At 48.8% G+C, this 22,950-nt stretch overlaps 1 protein-coding gene across 1 annotated transcript in view; it reads right to left on the bottom strand.

Moving 5' to 3' along the window:
* SPAG17 (sperm associated antigen 17) overlaps window positions 1–22,586 on the bottom strand; it is a 1,802,643-nt gene extending 1,780,057 nt beyond the window's left edge. Inside the window, exon 1 of the mRNA XM_085620708.1 lies at window positions 22,449–22,586. Coding sequence (XP_085476834.1) covers window positions 22,449–22,550 — 102 coding nt within the window. The 5' untranslated portion in view covers window positions 22,551–22,586. The remainder of the gene's footprint in view (window positions 1–22,448) is intronic.
* Between the last annotated feature and the right edge of the window lie 364 nt (window positions 22,587–22,950).

The following is a 22,950-nucleotide window of genomic DNA, read 5'->3' on the forward strand; positions in this document are numbered from 1 at the left end:
TCAGATACCCAAGGCCGGCTCACTGGTACTCACTGTCTCGGATAGCAAAGCCCTGTGCCCTGGTACTCACACAGTGTCTTAGATACCCGAGCTCTACTCTTTGAAACTCACTGAGTGTCTCGGATACCTGAGTCCTGTTCACAGAGACTCACTGAGAGACTCGCACACCCGAGGCTTGTTCACTGTGACTCACTGAGTGTCTCGGATGCCCAAGCCCTGCTCACTGAGACTAATTGAGTGACTCAAATACCTGAGGCCTTCTCACTGTTACTCACTAAGTGTCTCAGATACCCGAGTCCTTCTTACTGAGTGTCTCAGATCACGGAGACACCTTGAGTGTTTTGGATACCCAAGCCCTGCTCACTGAGACTCACTGAGTGTCTTGAAAACCTGAATCCTACTCACTGAGGTTCTCAGATGCCTAAGCCCTGCTCACTGAGTGTCTTGTATAACCATGCCCCGCTCACTGTGACTCACTAAGTGTCTTGGATACTCAAGCTGTGCTCACTGTGACTTACTGAGTGTGCTCATTGAGCGTCTCGGCTATCCAAGCCCTGATCACTGTGACTCTGAGTGTCTCTGATACCCAAGGACTACTCGCAGTAACTCGCTGAGTGTCTCGAATCCCTGAGTTCTGCTCACCGAGTGTCTCAGATACCCCACCCCTCCTCACTGGCACTCACCGAGTGTCTCAGATACCTGAGCCCTGCTTACTGAGACTCACTGAGTATCTATGATACCTGAGCCCTGCTTACTGAGACTCACTGAGTGTCTATGATACCTGAGCCCTGCTCACTGAGACTCACTGAGTGTCTTGAAAACCTGAATCCTACTCACTGAGACTCACTGAGGTTCTCAGATGCCTAAGCCCTGCTCACTGAGTGTCTTGTATAACCATGCCCCGCTCACTGTGACTCACTAAGTGTCTTGGATACCCAAGCCTTGCTCACTGTGAGTCACTGAGTGACTCGGATAATGAAGCCCCGCTCACTGAGTGTCTCAGATACATGAACCTTGCTCACTGAGATGCACTGAGTGTCTCGGATACCGGAACTTTGCCCACTGAGATGCACTGAGTTTCTCAGATGCCTGAGCCCTGCTCACTGAGTGTCCTGGATAACCAAGCCCCGCTCACTGAGACTCACTGAGTGTCTTTGATACCTGAGCCCTGCTCACTGAGTGTCTCAGATGCCCCACGCCATGTGAACTGGTACTCACTGAGTGTCTCAGACACCAGCATACTGCGCACTGGTACTCACTGAGTATCTTGGATACCCAAGCACCGCTCACTGAGACTCACTGAGTGTCTTGAATACCCGAGCCCTGCTCACTGTGACTCACTGAGTGACTTACTGAGTGTCTCGGATACCCGAGCCCTGCTCACTGAGACTCAGTGAGTGAATTGGATACTTGAGTCCTGTCTACTGAGACTCACTGAGTGTCTCAGATACACAAAACCTGCTCACTGAGACTCACTGAATGACTCGGATACCTGAGCTCTGCACACTAGTACTCACTGAGTATCTCGGATACTCAAGCCCTGCTCACTGAGACTTCCCAAGTGTTTCAGATACCCAAGCCATGCTCGCTGAGACTAACTCAGTTTCTCGGATCCACAGGCCCTGCTCACTCAGTGTCTCAGATCTGCAGGCCCTGCTCACTGAGTGTCTCAGATACCCCACACCTGCACACTGGTACTCACTGAGTGTCTTGGATACCCGGGCCCTGCTCACTGAGACTCACTGAGTGTCTTGGTTACCTGAGCCCTGCTCACTGGTACTCACGGAGTGTCTCGGATACCCAAGCCTGCTCGCTGTGAGTCAATGAGTGTCTCTGATCACCGAGCCCTGCTCACTGAGTGCCTCAGATACCCCACCCCTTGTCACTGTGACTCACTGAGCATCTTAGATACCTGAGCCCTGCTCGCTGTGACTCACTGAGTGTCTCTGCTGAGCTCAGCTCATCGTGGTATTTCAGATATCCCACCTCACCGGTATTCACTGAGTGTCTTAGATACATGAGCCCTGCTCACTGAGACTCACTGAGTGACTTGTATACCGAAGGCCCGCTCACAGACTCACTGTCTTGGATACCTGAACCTTGATCACTGAGACTCACTGTCTCAGATGTCTGAGCCCTGCTCACTGAGTGTCTTGGATGTCCATACCGCTCACTGAGACTCACTGAGTGTCTTGGATACTCGAGCCCTACTCACTGAGTGTCTACGATACCCAAGGACTGCTCGCTGAGACTCACTGAGTGTCTCAGATGCCTGGGCCCTGCTTACTGAGACTCACTGAGTGTGTCCGATACCTGAGCCCTGCTCACTGAGACTCACTGAGTGTCTCAGATACCAGAGGCCTGCTCACTGGCACTCACTGAGTGTCTTGGATACCTGAGCTCTGCTCACTGTGACTCACTGAGTATCTTGTATCCCCAAGCCCTGCTCACTGAGTATATTTAATACCCGAGCCCTGCTCCCTAAGACTCAGGGAGTATCTCAGATTTTCAAACCCTGTTCACTGGTACCCACTGTCTCGAATACCCAGGCCCTACTCACTGTGGCTCACTGAGTGTCTCGGATACCCGAGACCTGCTCACTGTGACTCACTGAGCATATCACATACCCCACCCTTCTACAATGAGTGTCTTGGATAGCCAGGCCCTTCTCACTATGACTCACTGAGTTTCTCGGATCGGAGCCCTGCTCACTGTGACTCACTGAGTATCTTGTATCCCCAAGCCCTGCGCACTGAGTATATCAGATACCCGAGCCCTGCTCCCTAAGACTCAGGGAGTATCTCAGATTTTCAAACCCTGTTCACTGGTACCCACTGAGTGTCTCGAATACCCAGGCCCTACTCACTGTGGCTCACTGAGTGTCTCAGATACCCGAGACCTGCTCACTGTGACTCACTGAGCATATCACATACCCCACCCTTCTTCAATGAGTGTCTTGGATAGCCAGGCCCTTCTCACTATGACTCACTGAGTTTCTCGGATCGGAGCCCTGCTCACTGTGACTCACTGAGTATCTTGTATCCCCAAGCCCTACTCACAGAGTGTCTCGGATCCCCGAGCCCTGCTTCCTGAGACTCACTGAGTGAGTTGAGTAACCGAGCCCTGCTCCCTGAGACTCACTGAGTGTCTCAAATACCCAGGCCCTGCTCACTGTGTCTCACTGCAGTGACCAGAACCAGGAAGAGAAAGAGACTCATTGATGATGAAATTGGCCAAATAATCTGAAAGTGTGGGGAGAGCCAGATGTTTGTCACCTTTCACCTCTGATAATAATACTATACATGAAGCTTAATATTGTCCACAGTTAAAGTTTGCTAACCTCAAGCTAAAGTGTCCCTTACACCAGAGACATTCCTATTTAGGGCGTCACTACGAGGGTCGCTGCCATCAAGAGGATGTTAGGTTGAGGAGCCCTGCTCACAGTTGCCGCTCAGCTCACTGAGCTGTCCTACTGCTTAAACTAATCCCACAAACCTGTTCAGAAAATGAAGAGTCATGGTGTGTAAGGGGGGCTAGCAGAGAGCGAGATAACCGAGCGGGTAAATGCACTCACTGCTCAGAGGGAACACAACCTTTCAACATTTTCAAAGACATATTAAAGAGAGTCCTAAGGTGACAAGAGGACGTCATTTACAGCGCCACTGAACTGCAGACTCCTTAAACAGATTTAAAGCGCAACAAAGCGAACCCCACATATTGAAGTACATGCACCCTGCTGGAGGAGGGGGAGCAAGTGCATTCACTGAAACAGGCCGGCATCTATGGATGATTTTAGATATTACAAATCGCGCCTCTCTCGGTTTCTGGGGCTTCGACAATTTAGCTCCACTAACCCTAGCTCAAAACAAGTTTCTGAGAAACGTCATTGGCGTTCCACAGAGAACCCCATAAAGCCTGTTTACTATGACCTAGGGTGTCGGGGATTGGACGATGTAGCAAAGTTTCGCCCCATAGCGTATTGGCGTAGACTGCGGCCTACTCCAGAGCTGCAGCACTACGCCTCCGCTTTAAAAGATGTATGGGCATCTGACACATCTTGTAAAATAAAATGGCTACAAAACATCAAAGCCACTTTGACAAATATGGGTGTGCGACATTTATGGGAAGATCCAGAGGGTCAGCAGTTCCCCTCAAAAAAAGATATGAAGGAACTCTATTGGTCCATGGTGGCGCGGAGGAACATATCGACCTCTGAATCTTCATCGATGACAGGGACATTTTCAGAGCATAAGCCCCGCCCCCAATATGAGTATTACTGGGACATTATCACCAAACCCAGGGACAGACGCCTTTATCTACATTTTCGAGTGGGTACGCTACCCATGAACTCATTACCATGCAAATGGCACCACTCAAGTGATAATAACTGTAAGTTGTGTATGAGGCAGGAGGAGACCTATTCTCATATTTTATTTGTCTGCCAGGCCTATCAGGCGCCATGATGGAAATGGCTGAAACCATTATGCAAGAATATGGGTGTTAGAAGGAGTGCAGTTGCACAGAGAATACTGGCGACCGACACAAGTTTTCCCGACGGTCATAGTCGTTGCTCGATTTTTGAGCTGGGCGTGGCTTATTCGGGAAAAGACTACAAGGTCGCCAAATACAGCGAACCCTCCTACAATCTCATGAACAAGCGAAATGTTGGACCGGGCGGGTTAGCCCATTGTTTGTAACACAATCCAGAACTTAGTTGGTGCTTTAACTGTTCCCTTAAGCAATTGCAAATAGAGGTTACAAACTGCTCGGCCCGAATTGCACCGTGTATGGAACATTTTGAGGACTGTATTATGTTTTTATAACCTTTTAGATTTTACTGATATTTTTTCATAGTACTTTTTCACTATTTATATGATAAGTAGTTATGCAACTGGTTTTGCTTTAATAGGTGGAAAGTAGTAGTTTTAATGATCACATTTTAGAGTCATATGCTTTTTTTTTTTAAACTGGTGTGTGTATTGTTACTTGTCTTTTAGGATCTCAAGCGATCGAAATAAAGACTTTTGAAATAGAAAGAACTCGCGTACATGTGGACCCGTTCTAGACAGCGGACAGCAGCTTGAGCTCACAGCCCCACATGTGGGGACGAGGGAGGCGCTCGGTCTGCAGGAGCACCCGAGAGGTTTATGGGGTACAAGTGGACCCGTTTAGATTTCTGTCTGTCTGCCTACAGGGGACATCAGCTTGAGCTCACAGCCCCACATGTGGGAATGAGGGAGGCGTTCTGTCTGCAGGAGCACCAGAGATGTTTCTGGGGTACAAGTGGACCCCTTCTAGTTGTCTGTCTGTAGTGCACATCAGCTTGAACTCACAGCACCACATGAGGGGACGAGGGAGGCGCTCTGTCTGCAGGAGCACCACAGAGGTTTCTGGGGTACAAGCGGACCCGTTCTAGATGTCGGTCTGTCTGCAGAGGACATCAGCTTGAGCTCACAGCCCCACATGTGTAGAGTGACCAGATTCTCAAAACAAAAAACGAGGACAGGTCATAGACATAGAAGTAGGACTACGGTTTGCAGTAACCATCGACATAAAAGTAGGACTATTTGACAGCTGTCATAGACATAGAAAAAGGACTACAATTAAAGCTCCCTCCACAGACCGAGATGAAGCATTACAGACAACAAATCTGCGGTCTTTTATTGGCAACCCTCTCCTTCACACAGCAGCATTAGTACTTTTTATTACATTTACACTTTTAAGGACTATAGCATATATTTGCCAAAAATCAATAAAACATCACAGGCTAGCAAACGCCAGATTTAATAGCTTTATCAATGCTCGTTTCTATAGCTGCGTGTCAGCACCACATACAGTACAACTCACCAATGTTGCTTAGTTGCTCATGACAGAAAAGCATGGGAGGTAAACTGCGGGATGCTAAATTGCCAAATGGCAGCCATGGACCAATGTACAAAAAAAAAACTTCTCTCCTGGTATTACTGCCTTAGGGTCTTAAGGGTGGCAAAGGTTGGTCGACCACACTGTCCTCCCACATTTGCGTAGTCACTGCTGAGATGTCATGTTACCTTACTGGGGTATGTCTAGTGCACTCTAGCCATTGGCATCATCTCATAGTGAAATAGTGTGAAGACCTGAGCAAAAAGCTCGAGCAGCGCTGCTCGCCTCTCCGACAGGCGTTAACCCTGCCCCTTTAAGTCCTTTCCAGCTAAACAGTTTGCCGTGATCTGAAAGGACAGTCAAAAGGTCAAGTCATAGCTTTGATATGGAGAACACAGAGCATGCATCAATTGGTTAGGAATAAAACATGCAATGAGCAATGCATTAATCCTTGCACGGTATGCATAAGGGCTACTGAAAAGTTTGTATGACTATGAATACAAGCTACAGGATGAAGAAATATTGTTTTATCCAAAGTAGAAACTTTGGCTGGCACGATGACGTAGGTGGCGCTGCGTGTAAAATGTCTCTCTTCAAAGGATTTCCCTTCTTGCTACAGCGCTCACCTCAGTGACAACACATGCCGTAAACAGTGCAAAGAGAGCATGCGCGCGCATACTCAACCGGAACAATGAAAAACAGGGACATTTCTGTGTTTAACGGGGACACTGTTTGAAAACAGGGACATTTGAGTCACTTGGAGAAAAGTGTCGGGACACGGGGACACTTCCCCAAAAACGGGGACCGTCCTGGGAAAACAGGGACGTCTGGTCACCCTACACGTGTGGGGCAGAGGGAGGCGTTCTGTCCACAGGAGGACCAGAGGGGTTTCTGGGGTATAAGTGGACCCGTTTAGATTTCTGTCTGTCTGCCTACAGGGGACATCAGCTTGAGCTCACAGCCCCACATGTGGGGACGAGGGAGGCGCTCTGTCCACAGGAGGACCAGAGGGGTTTCTGGGGTATAAGTGGACCCATTCAATATGTCTGTCTGTCTACACAGGACATCAGCTTGAGGTCACAGACCCACATGTGGGGACGAGGGAGGCGCTCTGTCCACAGAAGTACCAGAGGGGTGTCTGGGGTATAAGTGGACCCGTTCAATATGTCTGTCTGTCTACAAAGGGCATCAGCTGGAGCTCACATCCCCTCATGTGGGAACGAGGGGGGTGCTCTGTCTGCAGGAGACCAAGAGGTTTCTGGGGTACAAGTGGACCCGTATAGATGTCTGTCTGTCTGTCTGCAGCGGACATCAGCTTGAGCTCACAGCCCCACGTGTGGGAACAAGGGAGGCGGTCTGTCTGCAGGAGAACCCGAGAGGTTAATGGGGTACAAGTGGACCCGTATAGATGTCTGTCTGTCTGTCTACATAGGACATCAGCTTGAGCTCACAGCCCCACATGTGGGGGTCGAGGGAGGCGCTCTGTCTGCAGGAGCACCCAAGAGGTTTCTGGGGTACAAGTGGACCCATTTAGATGTCTGTCTGTCTGCAGAGGACATCGGCTAGAGCTCACAGCCCCACGTGTGGGGGCGAGGGAGGCGCTCTGTCTGCAGGAGCACCCAAGAGGTTTCTGGGGTACAAGTGGACCCATTTAGATGTCTGTCTGTCTGCAGAGGACATCGGCTAGAGCTAACAGCCCCACGTGTGGGGGCGAGGGAGGCGCTCTGTCTGCAGGAGCACCCAAGAGGTTTCTGGGGTACAAGTGGACCCATTTAGATGTCTGTCTGTCTGCAGAGGACATCAGCTTGAGCTCACTGACCCACATGTGGGGACGAGGGAGGCGCTCTGTCTGCAGGAGCACCCGAGAGGTTTCTGGGGTACAAGTGGACCTGTTTAGATGTCTGTCTGTCTGCAGAGGACATCAGCTTGAGCTCACAGACCCACATGTGGGGACGGGGAGGAGCTCTGTCTGCAGGAGCACCCGAGAGGTTTCTGGAGTACAAGTTGACCCGTTCTAGATGTCTGTCTGTCTGCAGAGGACATCAGCTTGATCTCACAGCCCCACATGTGGGGACGCGGTGCCAACCGAGGGCGGGTCACATGACCTGTAGATGTGACGTACGCAGGTCTACGAAAAGACAAAGGAGCCATGTTTTATATTAAATGGTCCGAGATCAATAGGTCAATTTTTTAAACAAAAAATGTGAATAGTGAAAGCGCCTTTTGAATGGCAGAGCAGCCTGGAAGAACATTGCTGCTGGGTCCTCTCCCCCACCCCCATAAAAAATATGCATCATGGGGGGCAGGGCTTTAAGTGTGAAAAAAACTGGGGGTGCTCTAAAAGGGGCAGGGCAAACCTCTTAAAGGGGTGTAGCCTATCCAAGTAGGGGTGTGGTCTAAATCAAGATAACTAGCATTGTGTGCTTAAGAAAATCCCCTCCAATTATCCTACTGTCACGAGTCCGATGACAAACTGCGGACTTTGTTGCCCTTCGACAGTGACAAGTCTCTCATAAACGCCATCTCACCCTTTGTACAGGGAGGGCTGGAGCCCTTTAAGAATAAACATCAAGCGGAATCCCAGGGGGGTGTGGCCCTTGACGTCATCGGAAAACGGCCTATCAGAGGAGCAGGCGGCCAAAACAAGAGGGACGAACTTCTCTTACGGACCGGAAGCTATTTTCCCCAGAGGAGTAGCAGAGTTCGTGGCGTGGACAGCGGGAGCAGACCGAGGCGAAACAGCATCTGAAATGAGCCGAGCGGTTACAGAAGAGGACACCGAGGTGAGGGTTGCCGCCGCAGACAAAGACGTCAAGCCGTGAGGCCAACCGGACCGCGTCTCGCCCAGCCACCCTCCTGGAGGGGGGTGGCTCAACAAGGTACGGTCAAAACTACAGGGGTTCACGGGACACAGGAGGGGGAAGGGCGCTGTTTAGAGGAAGGTCACATTGGGGCTCACTTGGTGCCGGTTAGAGGTGACTTCTTCCCTCACTCTCAGTCCCTTAAGATAGACGTGCCCACTTCCCCGGCGATTCATTCCAGTGTTGTTTTTTTTTCCCTTCCCACCTACGCCGGTTACCAACTCCTGTGAAGCGGAGCACCTGGTCCCCAACCCCAAGTCCAGGAGAAGCCCTGGTGAAGACGGGACCATCCCAACCAGGAAATCTGCCCTGGAAGTTCAAAGAAGTTTACCTTGATGATTTTTTTTTGCTGTTTTGATGCAAATAAAATGTTCTGACCCTCAATCATCTCTTCCGTAAATATTCATTTTTTTGCCATCTTCACTCTGGCACCGATCCCTCTTTGTAACAAAGTGGTGTAGAATGTGGGCAACTTGGTGAAATTGGCTGAAGGACAGAACTAGCTCCTCCTGGGGCTGGGACAAGGGAGAACCCCCGCACTCCCTGGCACTGTTATCCCCCTACAAAAGTACGTGCCTGGAGAGGACCGTATAGCATTTTTTCTTAATTTTGAACGGGCTGCTAGGGCCAGTGGGTGGCCCTCCGATAGATGGCCCTTTTATTTGGCACCCTTGCTCACAGCAGAGACTCAGGCGGCGTACCAGACTATCAAGCAGGATGGAACTGCTGTGTATGGGGTTGTGAAGCAGTACATCCTGGACCGCCTCGGAGTAGATGACGAAGCCCACCGCCTCCGGTTTAGACAAGATCGCGGAACGGCGGGTGACACACCTAAGATGCTTTTTTTCAAAATAAAGGACGCCGCCGACCGTTGGTTAAAACTTCAAGAGGCCAATCTCGACAATGTGATGAACAAAATAGATCTTGAGCAGTATCTGGAAGCCCTCCCTTATGGCACCTAAAAGTGGCTTCGACAACATGCAAACTTAACTGTCAACCAGGCCGTTGAAATGGCCACTTCATTCACCCGTGCACAGGGCCGTGGGCCTTTCAAAGAACCCGAAAAACCCCAAAAAGGTCCTGTTACGTTAAAGTCGGAGAGAAGGTCCGCCAAAACCTACCCAGAACCCCTAAGAGTTAGACATGGGAGATATGACCCTCCAGCCCCCAGTGCTTCGAATGTGGCGAGTGGGGCCATATAGAGACAAACCTGATGAGGAGCCTATAGACGTCAGCTACGCCCCCAGATCGATTCTGTTCGCACAAGAGATGGGACATATGTACTATGTGAGTCTCATTGTAAACAACCGAGAAGTAAAATCCCTCCTTGATTCAGGGTGTAAGCATTCAGTGGCCTGGGGGAACATGGTCCTTCGCTCACAGATTATCATAGGGAGGAATGTTGGCATACGATGTGTGCATGGGGACATCAGGGTCTATCCTGTAGCACAGTTGCCAGTGCGCACCCAGACTACCATCACTGTAGGGGCTCTCCCCTCTCTACCTGAGCCACTAATCCTAGGGGTAGACAATCCCTCCTTTCCCCTCTTCCTTGCCAGTGCCCTGAAAACGGAGAAAATCCCAAAAAGTTCAAACAACGCCCTCCTCACCTCAGAACCTTGGGCTATGAATAACAATTTCGGGGGGCCCAGTTGAACGACGCATCCCTTAGGCATGCCTGGCAGAGAGCGGAAGAAACAAAGAACACCCAAAACAAAACCTATCCTTGCTTTCTTGAACAGCACGGGCTTCTTTACCGGATCGCTAAGGAGAGGGCTGCACCTCAGCTATTAGTGCCAATGAGCGTTAGGGACCAAGTCCTGTACTTTGGTCACTCATTTGTTAGCAGGGCATGTAGGGGCTGAAAAAACCAGTCAGGCGATCCTGGACAACTTCTACTGGCCTGGCACATATCTCCAAATCAAAAAGTATTGCCAGGAATATGACATATGCCAGAAACGAAACCCCTACATCCCTCCGAAGGTACCCCTACAGCCCCTATCATTGGGCAGCCCTTTGAGCGTATAGGGATGGACCTGATAGGACTACTTCCTAAATCCAGTAAAGGCCATCAGTATGTCCTTATGATTGTGGACTATGCCACTTGCTATCCTGAAACCTTCCCCGTGAAATCAGCCACTACCACAACCATATCCCAGAAACGAATCGAGGTGTTTTCAAGAAAGGGGTTTCCGAAAGAAATACTCACGGACAAGGGCACCCCTTTCGTACCCCGCCTCATGAGGGAAATTTGTAAACAGCTGGACATCAAGCATATAAAGACATCCGTATACCACCCTCAAACGGATGGCCTCGTTGAACGTTACAATGGTAACCTAAAGCTTACATTAAAGAAACTCCTGTCAGGGGATGGAAGAAACTGGGATCAGCTTCTTCCATTAGCGCTGTTTGTCATCCGGAGCACAGTACAGTCTAGTTTGGGTGTGTCCCCTTTTGAACTCCAATTCGGGAGGCAACCACGCACCCTCCTCGAAATTACAAAAGAAACATGAGAGGAACAAGGGGTTGCTGACGCACACACTTTACTGGATTATGCAAACCAGGTGAAAGTAAGACTTAACAAATTGAGAACTTTGGAACAAGATCAATTAGACAAGGCCCAGACAAGACACAAGCTACAGTACGACAAGGGGACGATGTGGAGAGAGTTCAAAGCAGGTGACTGGGTGTTGATACTTCTCCCCTCCTCCACTCATAAACTAAGAAAAGAGTGGCAGGGTCTCTTTGAGGTTATAAGGAAGGTGGGGAAGACTACCCATGTGCTCTGTCATTCTCCCAACAAATCCCAAATGTACCACGTGAACATACTTAAAAAGTGGTTGGGTCCGCCTCCCCCGAAACCCTGCGGTATTTCATTTGCAACGCCGGCAAAAACCACAGTCAGAGACACTATTCTTGGTCCTGAGCTTAGTACAAAAGAGAAAGAAGAGTTACAGGCCCTTCTCCTCTCATTCTCTGATATCTTTTCCAACCAGCCCGGTAAAGCATCTTTAGCCACCCATTCGATACCCACTCTTGAGGGCGTCGTGGTTAAACAGAAACCCTATCGGGTCCCCGAAGTACATCGCGCTGTGTTGCAAACAGAGGTGGCTGAGATGTTAGCTTTGGGAGTAGTGGTACCCTCAAAGAGCAATTGGTGTTCACCAATTGTTCTTGTTCCAAAGACAGATAGAAGCACCCTCCTATGTATTAACTTCAGAGCGGTAAACTGCATTTCAAAACAGGATGGGTATCCCCTTCCCTGGGTGGATGAGCTGATTGAGCACCTGGGTGAGGCTCGATACATATCCACCATCGACCTTACCAAAGGCTAATGGCAAATCCCTCTCCACCCGGAGGACCAAGAAAAGACTGCCTTCTCTACCCCGGATGGGCTCTTCCACTTTACCGTGTTGCCTTTCGGCCTTCATGGTGCCCCGGCTAGCTTTCAGAGGCTCAGGGACACCTTCCTGAAAAAGCACCTAGGATATTCGTCGGCCTATTTAGACGACATTGTTGTCTTTAGCAAAACATGGGGGGGAGAACCCCAAATAGACCTTTCTGCCATTCTGACAGAGTTAAGGGAAGCCAACCTTCATATCAACGCAAAGAACTCCAAATTTGCCTTCCAAAAAGTCAAATACCTGGGTTACTTGTTGGGGGAAGGGATGATTGAACCCCAATCAGAGAAGTTAAGGGCCATTCAAGACACCCCCTTTCCCGGCACCAATAAAGAGATGAGGGCTTTTTTAGGTTTGGTCGGCTACTACAGGCGGTCCATTCCCCACTTTTCTCAAACAGCAGCAACCCTGCCCGATTTTCTAAAGAAATCCTCTACGGCTAATGGTATCAAAAACCCCTCTGAGCAGGAACTCCAGGCATTTACGGCCCTGAAAACAGCACTGACCACTTCCCCTGTACTCCTCACTCCAGACTTCCAGAAAACCTTTATCCTTCAAACTGACGCTTCAGGGGAGGAATAGGGGCCATACTTTCTCAGTTAGATAGTTAGGGTTTGGAACGACTCATATTGTATATCAGCAGGAAGCTCTTTCCCAGGGAAATAGCCTATCCCACAATAGAGAAGGAGTAATTGGCCCTGAAATGTGAGTGTGGAGAAACTCCGGTATTACTTGGAGGGGCGTTCCTTTTTGCTATATACCAACCATGCCCCTCTCACTTGGTTCCAAAGAAACAAAGGGAACAATGACAGAGTCCTTTGGTGGTTTTTAGCCCTGCAACCTTTCCGCTTCGAGGTGTTGCACCGTAAGGGCAAGGACCATGGCAATGCGGACTCTCTGTCCCGGTTTCCTATTTCCCCCGATCGGGGAATTCCGGGGGGGGAGGGGGAGGGGCATGTGTCACGAGTCCGATGACGAACTGCGGACTTTGTTGCCCTTTGACACTGACAAGTCTCTCATAAACGCCATCTCACCCTTTGTACAGGGAGGGCTGGAGCCCTTTAAGAATTAACCTCAAACAGAATCCCAGGGGGTGTGGCCCTTGACGTCATCGGAAACCGGCGTATCCGAGGAGCAGGCGGCCAGAACAAGAGGGACGAACTTCTCTCACGGAGCGGAAGCTGTTTTCCCCGGAGGAGGAGCAGAGTTTATGGCATGGACAGCGGGAGCAGACCGAGGCGGAACAGCGTCTGAAACGAGCCGAGCGGTTACAGAAGAGGACACCGAGGCGAGGGCTGCTGCCGCAGACAAAGACGTCAAGCTGGGAGGCCAACCGTACCGCATCTCGCCCAGCCACCCTCCTGGAGGGGGGTGGCTCAACAAGGTACGGACGAAACTACAGGGGTTCACGGGAGGGGGAAGGGCGCTGTTTAGAGGGAGGAGGGAGGTCACATCGGGGCTCACTTGGTGCCAGTTAGAGGTGACTTCTTCCCTCCTAGTCCCTTGAGATAGGAAGTGCCCACTTCCCCGGCAACTCATGCCGGTGTTGTTTTGTTTTTATCCCCTTCCCACCTACGCCAGTTACCAACTCCTGTGAAGCGGAGCACCTGGTCCCCAACCCCAAGTCCAAGAGAAGCCCTGGTGAAGACGGGACCATACCAACCAGGAAATCTGCCCTGGAAGTCCAAAGACGTTTACCTTGATGATTTTTTTTTCTTCCTGTTTTGATGCAAATAAAATATTCTGACCCTCAATCATCTCTTCCGCAAATATTCATTCTTTTGCCACCTTCACTCTGGCACCGATCCCTCTTTGTGACACCTACCTTCGGAAAACACTCTCTTTAAAGGATTTCCCTTCCTCCTACAACGCGACTCACCTAGCATGACGTCTCCACTTCTCAGTAGTGATCAAAATAAGCATGCGCACATCGATGTGCATGCTCTCACTGCATTCCAATAAAAAAAAGAAAAAGAAAACGGACTACCTTTGCGTGGGCCGAAAATAGAGCCTGATAGAGACCCGTTTCGAGGCTCCCTGAAAATAACTGCCAGTGCTCAGACCTGGCCCACTTAAAGCCCTGCATCCATCCATCCTAAGCACTGCGCCACCCAACCATCTTTCAATCCATCCATACATTCCTATCTACATACATACATCTGTCCCTGCACCTATCCTAAGCATCTATCAGCCCACCGCCTATTCTAAGTACTGGTCCATTCATCCATTCATCCTTCCATCCATCCATTCATCCAGCCATCAATCCATCCATCCATACATACACGTGTCCCTAGATCTATCCTAAGCATCTATCAGCCCACCCGCCTATCCTAAGCACTTTGCCATCCATCCATCCATACGCTCATACATCCATACATACATCTGTCCCAGAACCTATCCTAAGCATCTATCAGCCCACCGCCTATTCTAAGTACTGGTCCATTCTTCTATTCATCCTTCCATCCATCCATTCATCCACCAATCCATTCTTCCAGCCAGCAATCCATTCATTCATCCATCCAGCCATCCATCCATACATACACATGTCCCTGGACCTATCCTAAGCATCTATCAGCCCACCCGCCTATCCTAAGTACTGGTCCATGCATCCATTCATCCTTCCAACCATTCATTCATCCATCCATTCACCCATCCATCCATCTAGCTATCCATTCATCCATCTGGCCATCCATCCAGTCGCCCTTTATTCACCTATCCGTCCTTCTTTCCGTGCACCCTCCGCCTCCGATCCTAAACACCCCTATTATACTCATCCACCCAGCCTCTTAATGGGCCGAAAAGGCTGGTGATAACCATTGACAGGCAGATGTTTCTGATAAAGAACAAGAAAGCTTTCAGTTGCTCTTTGTGGACCATAGTTTGCCACCCTTCTCTGGTGGTGTTTTAAACAAAGGTTGATCCAGCGAAAGAAATGTAAACCAGCTTTTCAGTGTAAGAAGCTAATTCAAGAAACATAACTTTCTGTCCATTTCTATAAAGGAACACTGCTTTAAATTGGCCGTGCCTGACAGATACTGAATACCTGTAGTTCTTACATTTGAGAGAGTATACCAAACAGCTAATTTGGGGTGGTGAGAGCCTGCCCTTCTATATTTCAATGTGAAGCACAGTATAGGCATATAGAGGTAATTCCAACGCTACTATCTTCATATTAAATAGGGGGTGTGAGAACTAAGTGAGCCAGGCAAAGCGTGTGTTTTCGTAGCACTAAAACAAGACACTGTGAAAGGTCAGAGCAGGGTCGTGCTGGAGTTGGCTGCCTGTGGTCTAGAGTAAGGGTGGGTGACAATTTCCGTTCCACTCGCGGAACTTGCAAAATTTCGACATTTTCGGGTTCCGTGTGGAACGCGAAAATGTCGAAAAATTCCGCGATCTGCGGTGGAACGGAAATATGCAGGGCAGGATTCATTCTGGCACAATGCTCCTGTCATTAAACCTCAACAGGAAGCACTTACAGATATAAATAAAGCAAGTGCCTGAGTTGAAGGTCAAATTCAGTAACACATTAATCAGCACAAAAGATTTGTGAGCACGGTGGAGGCTAGGCAGGTGTGCTTCCTTCCCCTATCTACTGTCAACAATTTGCTGAAATCCTTGATGGAGATCTGTGCATCCATGAGTTTCTTGAGCGCAATTCCCGTGTAGTTCCTGACACCAGGAGGTTCTGTCTCCTCATCTGCTGCTCTGGTCGGTCTCTGACCCTTTATAAACAAGAGGCATGTGAACTGCATAGAAGCCCCGCCCGTTTGGCCCCAGCCCACACACCAGCGGTGTGCAACGTCTTCCCGCCCTTTCCCCACTATGATGGACAGCTCACTCGAGGGACCCCGGCGCCCATCGGCGAGGTGGCAAAGTTACAGACACACATGGTCGCTGGAGACAACTCTTCTGGCCCTTTACGCAGCTGTAGTGTAGGAAAAGCACTATACATTTACCCACTGAGGTAGCACTTACTGATTAGCCAGTAGAAAGTACTCCAGTTGAGTAGAGGTATTGCACAAAACGTGGCATCTTCTTCTTGGATTAATATGCAGGGCAGGATTCCTTCTGGCACGATGCCCCTGTCACAATAATTAGACCTCAACAGGAAGCACTTACAGATATAAATAAAGCAGGTGCCAGAGTGGAAGGTCAAATTCAGTAACGCATTAATCATCAGCCCAAAATCTCCGCGAGCAAGCGAAATTTCGCGTGCTCGCTGAGATTTTTTGCCGTTTTGCGAAATTTTGCGAAAAGCAATTTCACAAATTCCGCCCACCCCTAGTCTAGAGCCAAATTTCGGGGGAGGCTAATTCTTCCAGCAATAGGCAGAGTGGGGATGCAGGGGCTCTAAAAAGGGGTGAAAAACAAAAGAGTCTCATTTACAAGCAAATGTTCTTTTAAAGACCTGTGAAGTACCCGGGTGCAGCTGTGTGTGTACGCCCGGGAAGCTGTCTCAGCCTAGGGCAATTGGCGTTGCACGCCTGGTCGTCTCTTTCCTAATCATCCCACGATGATGTTGCTCCTGCGCTGCAAAAAGAGAAGGGAAATCCAGAGAGAAAATGGCTCTCTTCAAAGGATTTTCCTTCCCCTACAACGTTCACCTGGCAGGACGTCTCCACTTCTCAGGGGTGAGCGATGTGCATGCTCTCACTGCAGTCCAATTAAAACAAGCATTTGCAATGCAATAGGTCTCGCATTTACGCTAGTTTAAGCTATTGGAAGTGGAAATGACAATGCCTTTTATGTATGTTTTAAAAACCAAAACATAAAATAAAAGGCATTTTCATTTACAATGGCAATAGATCAAACTCGTGTAAATGCGAAACCTATTGGATTGCAAATGCTTGTTGAGTAAGCACTCAGAGTACATGTGTTTTAGAAACGCCTCTCTCCTGCACTGCTGTGCTCACGTGCTGTTGTCTGCCCCTATGTGCTTCTCCCCGCCCCTGTTGTGCTCATCTGTGTTTCTCCATTTTGCAGCCGACCCCAATCCTGTCCTGTGTGGCCTCTGTGCCCCCCTGCCTTGCCCTGTTATGTTTCTGTCTCTACCATGAACCCCGTGTTGCCACCAACCCCCCTATATTCCTATCATCTACTCGCTTTAAAAAATGAAAAGTAAAAAAACTTTTGGGGCGTTTTTTTTAGTTACCTAACTGACTTAGATCGGTAACTAAAAATAAAAGTAGCTGCATCGTTTTGAAGACGTGCGCACCTACAAAATAACTCCAGTGGCTACGTATACTTTTTTTTTTGTACTTTAGTGTGCCGAGTGCATTGCAGCGTGGCCAGCAGCCATTGGTAAAACCAACAGTCACAAAGGTGAAACCTATTGGTTTTACCAGAGCTTGTTATGAACAGAGGACAAGTTTATTCTTTTAGTGATTGAGAAGTGTAGTAGAAGAAAGATAAGATGTTCGATTCCAGTCACAGATTGTCCACATACTGTGACACTACTTTCCAAAATCAAAGCAGAAGTGGCGGGCGGAGAATTTTCAGAGAGCATCTCCATGTTTTTTTAACGCCAGCAAATGTTTCCAAAGTTACCCTTTTCACACTTTGATAAGTTTACGGGTTAAAGTTTTCTTTCCTCCATGCCACGTTTTTCTGTGCATTGTGTGTTACTTTTCATTGCAAGTTGGCCTTATATAGAAGTGTTCTCTCAAGTTTACCTCTTACGAGATAAATTGTTGGAAAGAATGGATTGTCGTAAGTGTCACGACTTGTAAATAAATTTGGGAAAAATCTCAAACTGTACAAATTTGTGAAGTTGCAAAACACCAACTTCACCAGGGTTGCAAGAAACGACTTGTGCAACTTCCACCCCCCTTTTGGGAATACCGTCACTGTCTAAAGGTAACGCCACTTTGAAGTGACTTTGCCCACACGCTCTCATCTGTGAAAGAGATCAAACAATCACAGACCTGCTCGTGAGGCTGAATAAACGTGTGTTGATGGCCGCAGAAGGCTGATGCATCAGCATTTCAGGGGGCAGAGGGGCCATTGTTTGGGTACTTCCTGCCCTAGGGCTTGGGGCTGGTCATGCCTCCTGCCCCAAGGTAGGAAGGTGCATCCGTGGATTGTCTCTGTCGCAGGCCCTCCCACCCCGTGACGCAGGTGCTAATGTGAAGTCTGCAGACCAGCACAAGCCATGAATTCCAGGCACTGAATTCAGTGTTTACGGTGCAGCAAATAGCACATTGATTCACTATCCAGGGGAAGGCGCAGTTGGGTTACGTAGAGTCGCTCAGTGGCTTAGCCAGTGTGTAATGGTCCCTCTGTTAAATGCAGCAATAACCCGGGTTCAGTGGGCCTCTCAGCCGTCTGGGCCCCGGTGCCACTGCACCCGCTGCACCAATGGAAGCAACGCCACTGGGCGTGCTCCTTTTAAGTCTTTACTTTTGAACTAAATGATACTAGATGTCCAACGCTGTGCCCGGTAGTCACGTGTATAGCGCCAAACCGCCGTAGGAATAGAAGCTTTGCACATTATTAACAGGGCTGGCAAACATTTAGTTTGACTTTAAATTGTAAATCTGTGCTAACTTGTTTTCGAGTTTGCTCTTCTGCAAGTTCCCTGTTTCTGGTTGCTGTTTTGTCTGGCAGAACATCCTAGCGCCAGTCCTGTGTTGGGCCGAGTCACGGCGCTTTGCCTCAGCGAGGGATCCTCCTGTGTAGAAGTTTGATTTTACACTGGAGGATGCGTGCCAGGTCTTGCTAGGGCTCCGGGCTAGAACCTTTCTAGGTCTTGCATCAAATGTTCCCTCGATCTCAGAGTATCTGGATATCGCGTGATTGCGGTGTTTTGGTGTGTGAATGGGTCATGTGTGTGGGTGGAGCAAAGATGCCAGCGGACCCATCATATGTGACACATTCAGGAGTGCTTAGCGTGCCTGGGTTCTTGAGCTTAGAGGTAGAAGCGAAACAACAACTCCCAGAATGCAGTATGAGTTCAGTGAAAGGAAGCACTCCCTTATGGTGTCACGTCAGATGTGGGCATTAGGAGGGCGTGTACGTGAACTTCGCCTTAATGTATTGCACATTATTTTCTAGAATTAATGTAGGGGCAATGGGGGGTGCGGACGGTTCGGCTATACCGTGCATTACAAATGTGATGCTCATTGCAAAGATGTGGCGTAACGGCTACAGCGGTGGTCCTGGAAGCTGGGGAACCGGGTTAGAGTCTCAGCAGGGCTAACATTTCACTTCACCCGTCCGACCTCCGTCAAAAACACAGAGGACGCGCAGGTCCGAGCCTCAGACGCTCACCGCGTGCACGCCTGCCAGCTAAGAGCACCTCCCACTTCCAATAACTTTTACACATGTTCAAATACATGCGCTGCTTGACCGGGCCACTGGTTCTCGTGCAGCTCAAAAGATTAATTTGTGCAAAGGCATCACAGTTCTATAACGAAACCAGAAATGTTTGTGGAATGTTTACGTTCCGAGATGCGGCGCTCTATCTTACTTCTTGTGGTTTTGCTCACAAGCTCTGGCATTCGCTTTCAGATGAGATTCTTGTCAGATTGACAAAGCTCGGCAACGCGTGCACATCTCCTGTCCCCGTGCGTGCTGAAAGAGATGCTGTGAAAGCGATGAGGAGGCGCCATGCGCGCGCACATCGACTGTCTGTGCGCGCACATGGTTTGTCTCCCTTCGCTAAGGAAAGCCACAACAATAGAGTCTCGCCAAGCGAAGCAGCGCATGCGCTGCATTCGCTAGGCAAGACCTAAAAAGGAAACGGACTACCTTTGCAAGGCCCGAAAATAGAGCCCGATAGAGACACGTTTTGAGGCCCCCTGAAACTAACTGCCAGTGCTCAGACCCGGACAGACCCGACCCACTTAAAGCCCTGATGGGGGGTGAGGGGTGTTGTGGCAAGGACAAAAGGAACAACAGAGGCACTTGAGGATGGGCCTGGGAGACTGAAACCAAAAAATACTAAAAATATGGGGTGGGGCGGGGAACGCAATGGACAAGCGTGGTGGAAGGGAAGAAGAAGCAAAAGGAACCACGCAGGGGATGTTTGGGAGCGGCTAACAGCACATTAGACAAAGAGCTAAAAAACATATGCATTGACACAGAGTGCTGAAATAAAAAGGCAATTCGCTCAAACTTAACCATGGAAAAGCACATGTAATCCAAACAAAATGATGAGAACAAGAGGCTACGCTCCAGGAGAGACAAACATGATGGAAGAAGGAAAGCTAACTTTCCCCAAGCAAATACCAGCCATTTGTTCACGTTTTAAGTTTCTACATAGACCCGGACAGAATACTTAAAGAGAACTTTAAATAATATTGTCTGTTTTTATTTTTAACAGAGCCGTTCTGCCTTTGTTTACTTTATTTATCAGTAAGGAGTCAGTAAGACTGCTCTAGAATATGTTAAAGTGTATTTTTCTTGTAATTATTATTTTAAATATGTACTAATAATGTGAAAAATAAAGACTTCAGATAATTTTACCAATTTTTGTACGAGATAGAACATTAAAATACTGGTCATGCCAATAAAAAAAATACAGACACTTGGCAACTCGAGTGACAACAAAGGCAACTGATGGAGTGGGACAAAATTTGCTGTATGGTTTTGGAATAGTCCACAATAGCATACACGCCAACATCTTGAAACAAGCAAGAGGGAGATTTTGATGATAAAAAGATTTTTTTTTTTTTTTAAACAGAAATGGGGGCTTAATTTTTCCCATTGACATATACGGAAGCAAAAGCAATTTCAGGTGGGGGAGTGATAAAATAAAGCCATTTTTCCTAAAAAAATCAGGAGTCTCCTGTCTGAGAGGCCAATTACGATGTCTTTCGGAAAGACTCCGAATGGGATTCCGATTCTCCAAATCCGATTCGGAATCTATATTTCCGACCAAATCGGATACATTTCCGAACGACCGATTACGATGCAAGGAAACTGTTCGGGCTGTCCGTTTTGGTTCCGAGTGGCATCCGGACAGCCTGAGTCATCTAGAGCTGAATCGTACAGCTCTATGGACATGGTTTCCGACCAAGCGATTACGATGTCCAATTCTGATAGCCATTCCAAATCAGTCTGAACGACACTAAACGGCTTTCGGAATCTGACTTTGGAGGCATGTGGCAGGCCTTCCTTCACCTGTAGGCCTCGGGTTGGAGCCTGTGGAGGTACCCAAGGGACCCCTCTTTGCAACCATGCACAGTGGGCAGGCACCATGAGGTGCCCCCCATACGGTGCAAGGTTTACCCCATCCACCCTTTTTTCAATGGGAGCTTATGTTCTCATTCAGAACAGAGGCTCCTATTGAAGTCAATGCGAGTCCGACCGAACGATGTTCAGAAGCATTGTAATCGGTCGATCGGTCGGACTCGCAGAACCCGATTCAGTCGGAAACGATTCCTAAACCGATTTGGTAGGAAGAGTTTCCGACCAAAATCGTAATCAGTCCCTGAGTCGAGTCTTTTGGCATGTATGCATACAGGACAACAGACTAGATTCAGACGAGTGACTCCTGATTTTTTTAAGCCAAAAATTGATTATATCTGTCTCTCACCCAAAATGGCCTCGGCTTCAATAGAAGTCAATAGGGAAAATACATCCCCTCAATTTTTTTTTCAAAAGCTCCCATTTCTCTGTTCTAAAATGTTGCAGTGTATGCAATAGGCTTTCGCCTACCTGACAGGTGAGATCTAAAAATAAATCTGCATATTTCACAATAAAATATCCTATTGCGTGACCTGCAAACCACGCCCACCCTCTCCTACTTCAGGAAAGGACTCAAGACCTGGCTCTTAGACTGGGGTATAAGTCACGATTGATTGTCACTTGTTGCCGCACAGTGTAAAGTCATTCGCAAAGGTTGACTGGTCACCTTTCTGTAGCTAATTGCAATATTTGGGAGTTAAACTTGTAATAATGAGGTGCAACTAATGCCCAGTGCTAACACGATTAAAAATGACAAAAAATTAAGTAATACCATCACAAAATGTGTCACATAATTTGCCTTTCTTGCCGCATAATTTACTTAACACTGCTGCATAATTTGACCCTCCCCTGCCCCATAATTCCAGTGGCCACGCCTGTGGTTCGGTTGTAGCAGGGGGAGCCCTTGTCCTATCTCTGTGTCCATGGCCTTATTGACGTGAGTGGGCTCGTTGCAGCCTTAGTCCTATCTCTGTGTCCATGAGCCTCTTGCTAGCCCCAGTCCTGTTTCCTCCTTATCCTTTCTCTATGTCTACGGTTCTCCTGCCGGCCTGTGTCTTGGTATCGCACTCTAGTCCTTTCTCTGTGTCTAGTGGTGTCTCCCTCCCGACTCTGCCTCCCTCCTCGCTCCTCTTACCTCGTCCAGGGGGGCGGCGAGCAGTCCGGCCTCCCAGTTCCGGGAGCTGCGTGCGGGAGGCCCCGCAGAGGAGCGCCCGCTCTTCGGTCTCTTGGGAGCCATGGTTGGAGCTCTGGTAGCCGCACACCGGACTCAGCAACAGTGTTCACTGCCGGCTGGACGCCGTAACCAAGGCAACGAGCCATGGCAACCAGTGGGCCGGCTCTCTGCCAGTTCTTCCGCTCTACGTCCCATTTCTATTCGGTGTCTTTCCTGTCCATCAAGGTTCTGATCCCTCCTTTGATCTAACGCACCAATCCTATGACTCCATCTCTTCACCATCGTTTGTGTACTGCGCCTGTATGTTTTACGGCTTATTTCATTGGTCTTTCTCTCACTCCATCAGCTATTGATCCCGCCTCCACCGCGTGCTGAGAACAGATACATGTGTTAAGAGCTAGAGCGCTAACCGTGCGCCTTGCTGCTTGACAAGAAACTTCAAGGCGCTTTTGCTTTACGTCAT

The sequence above is a fragment of the Triturus cristatus genome, chromosome 8 (assembly GCF_964204655.1).
Source record: "Triturus cristatus chromosome 8, aTriCri1.1, whole genome shotgun sequence".
NCBI classification, from domain to species: Eukaryota; Metazoa; Chordata; class Amphibia; order Caudata; family Salamandridae; genus Triturus; species Triturus cristatus.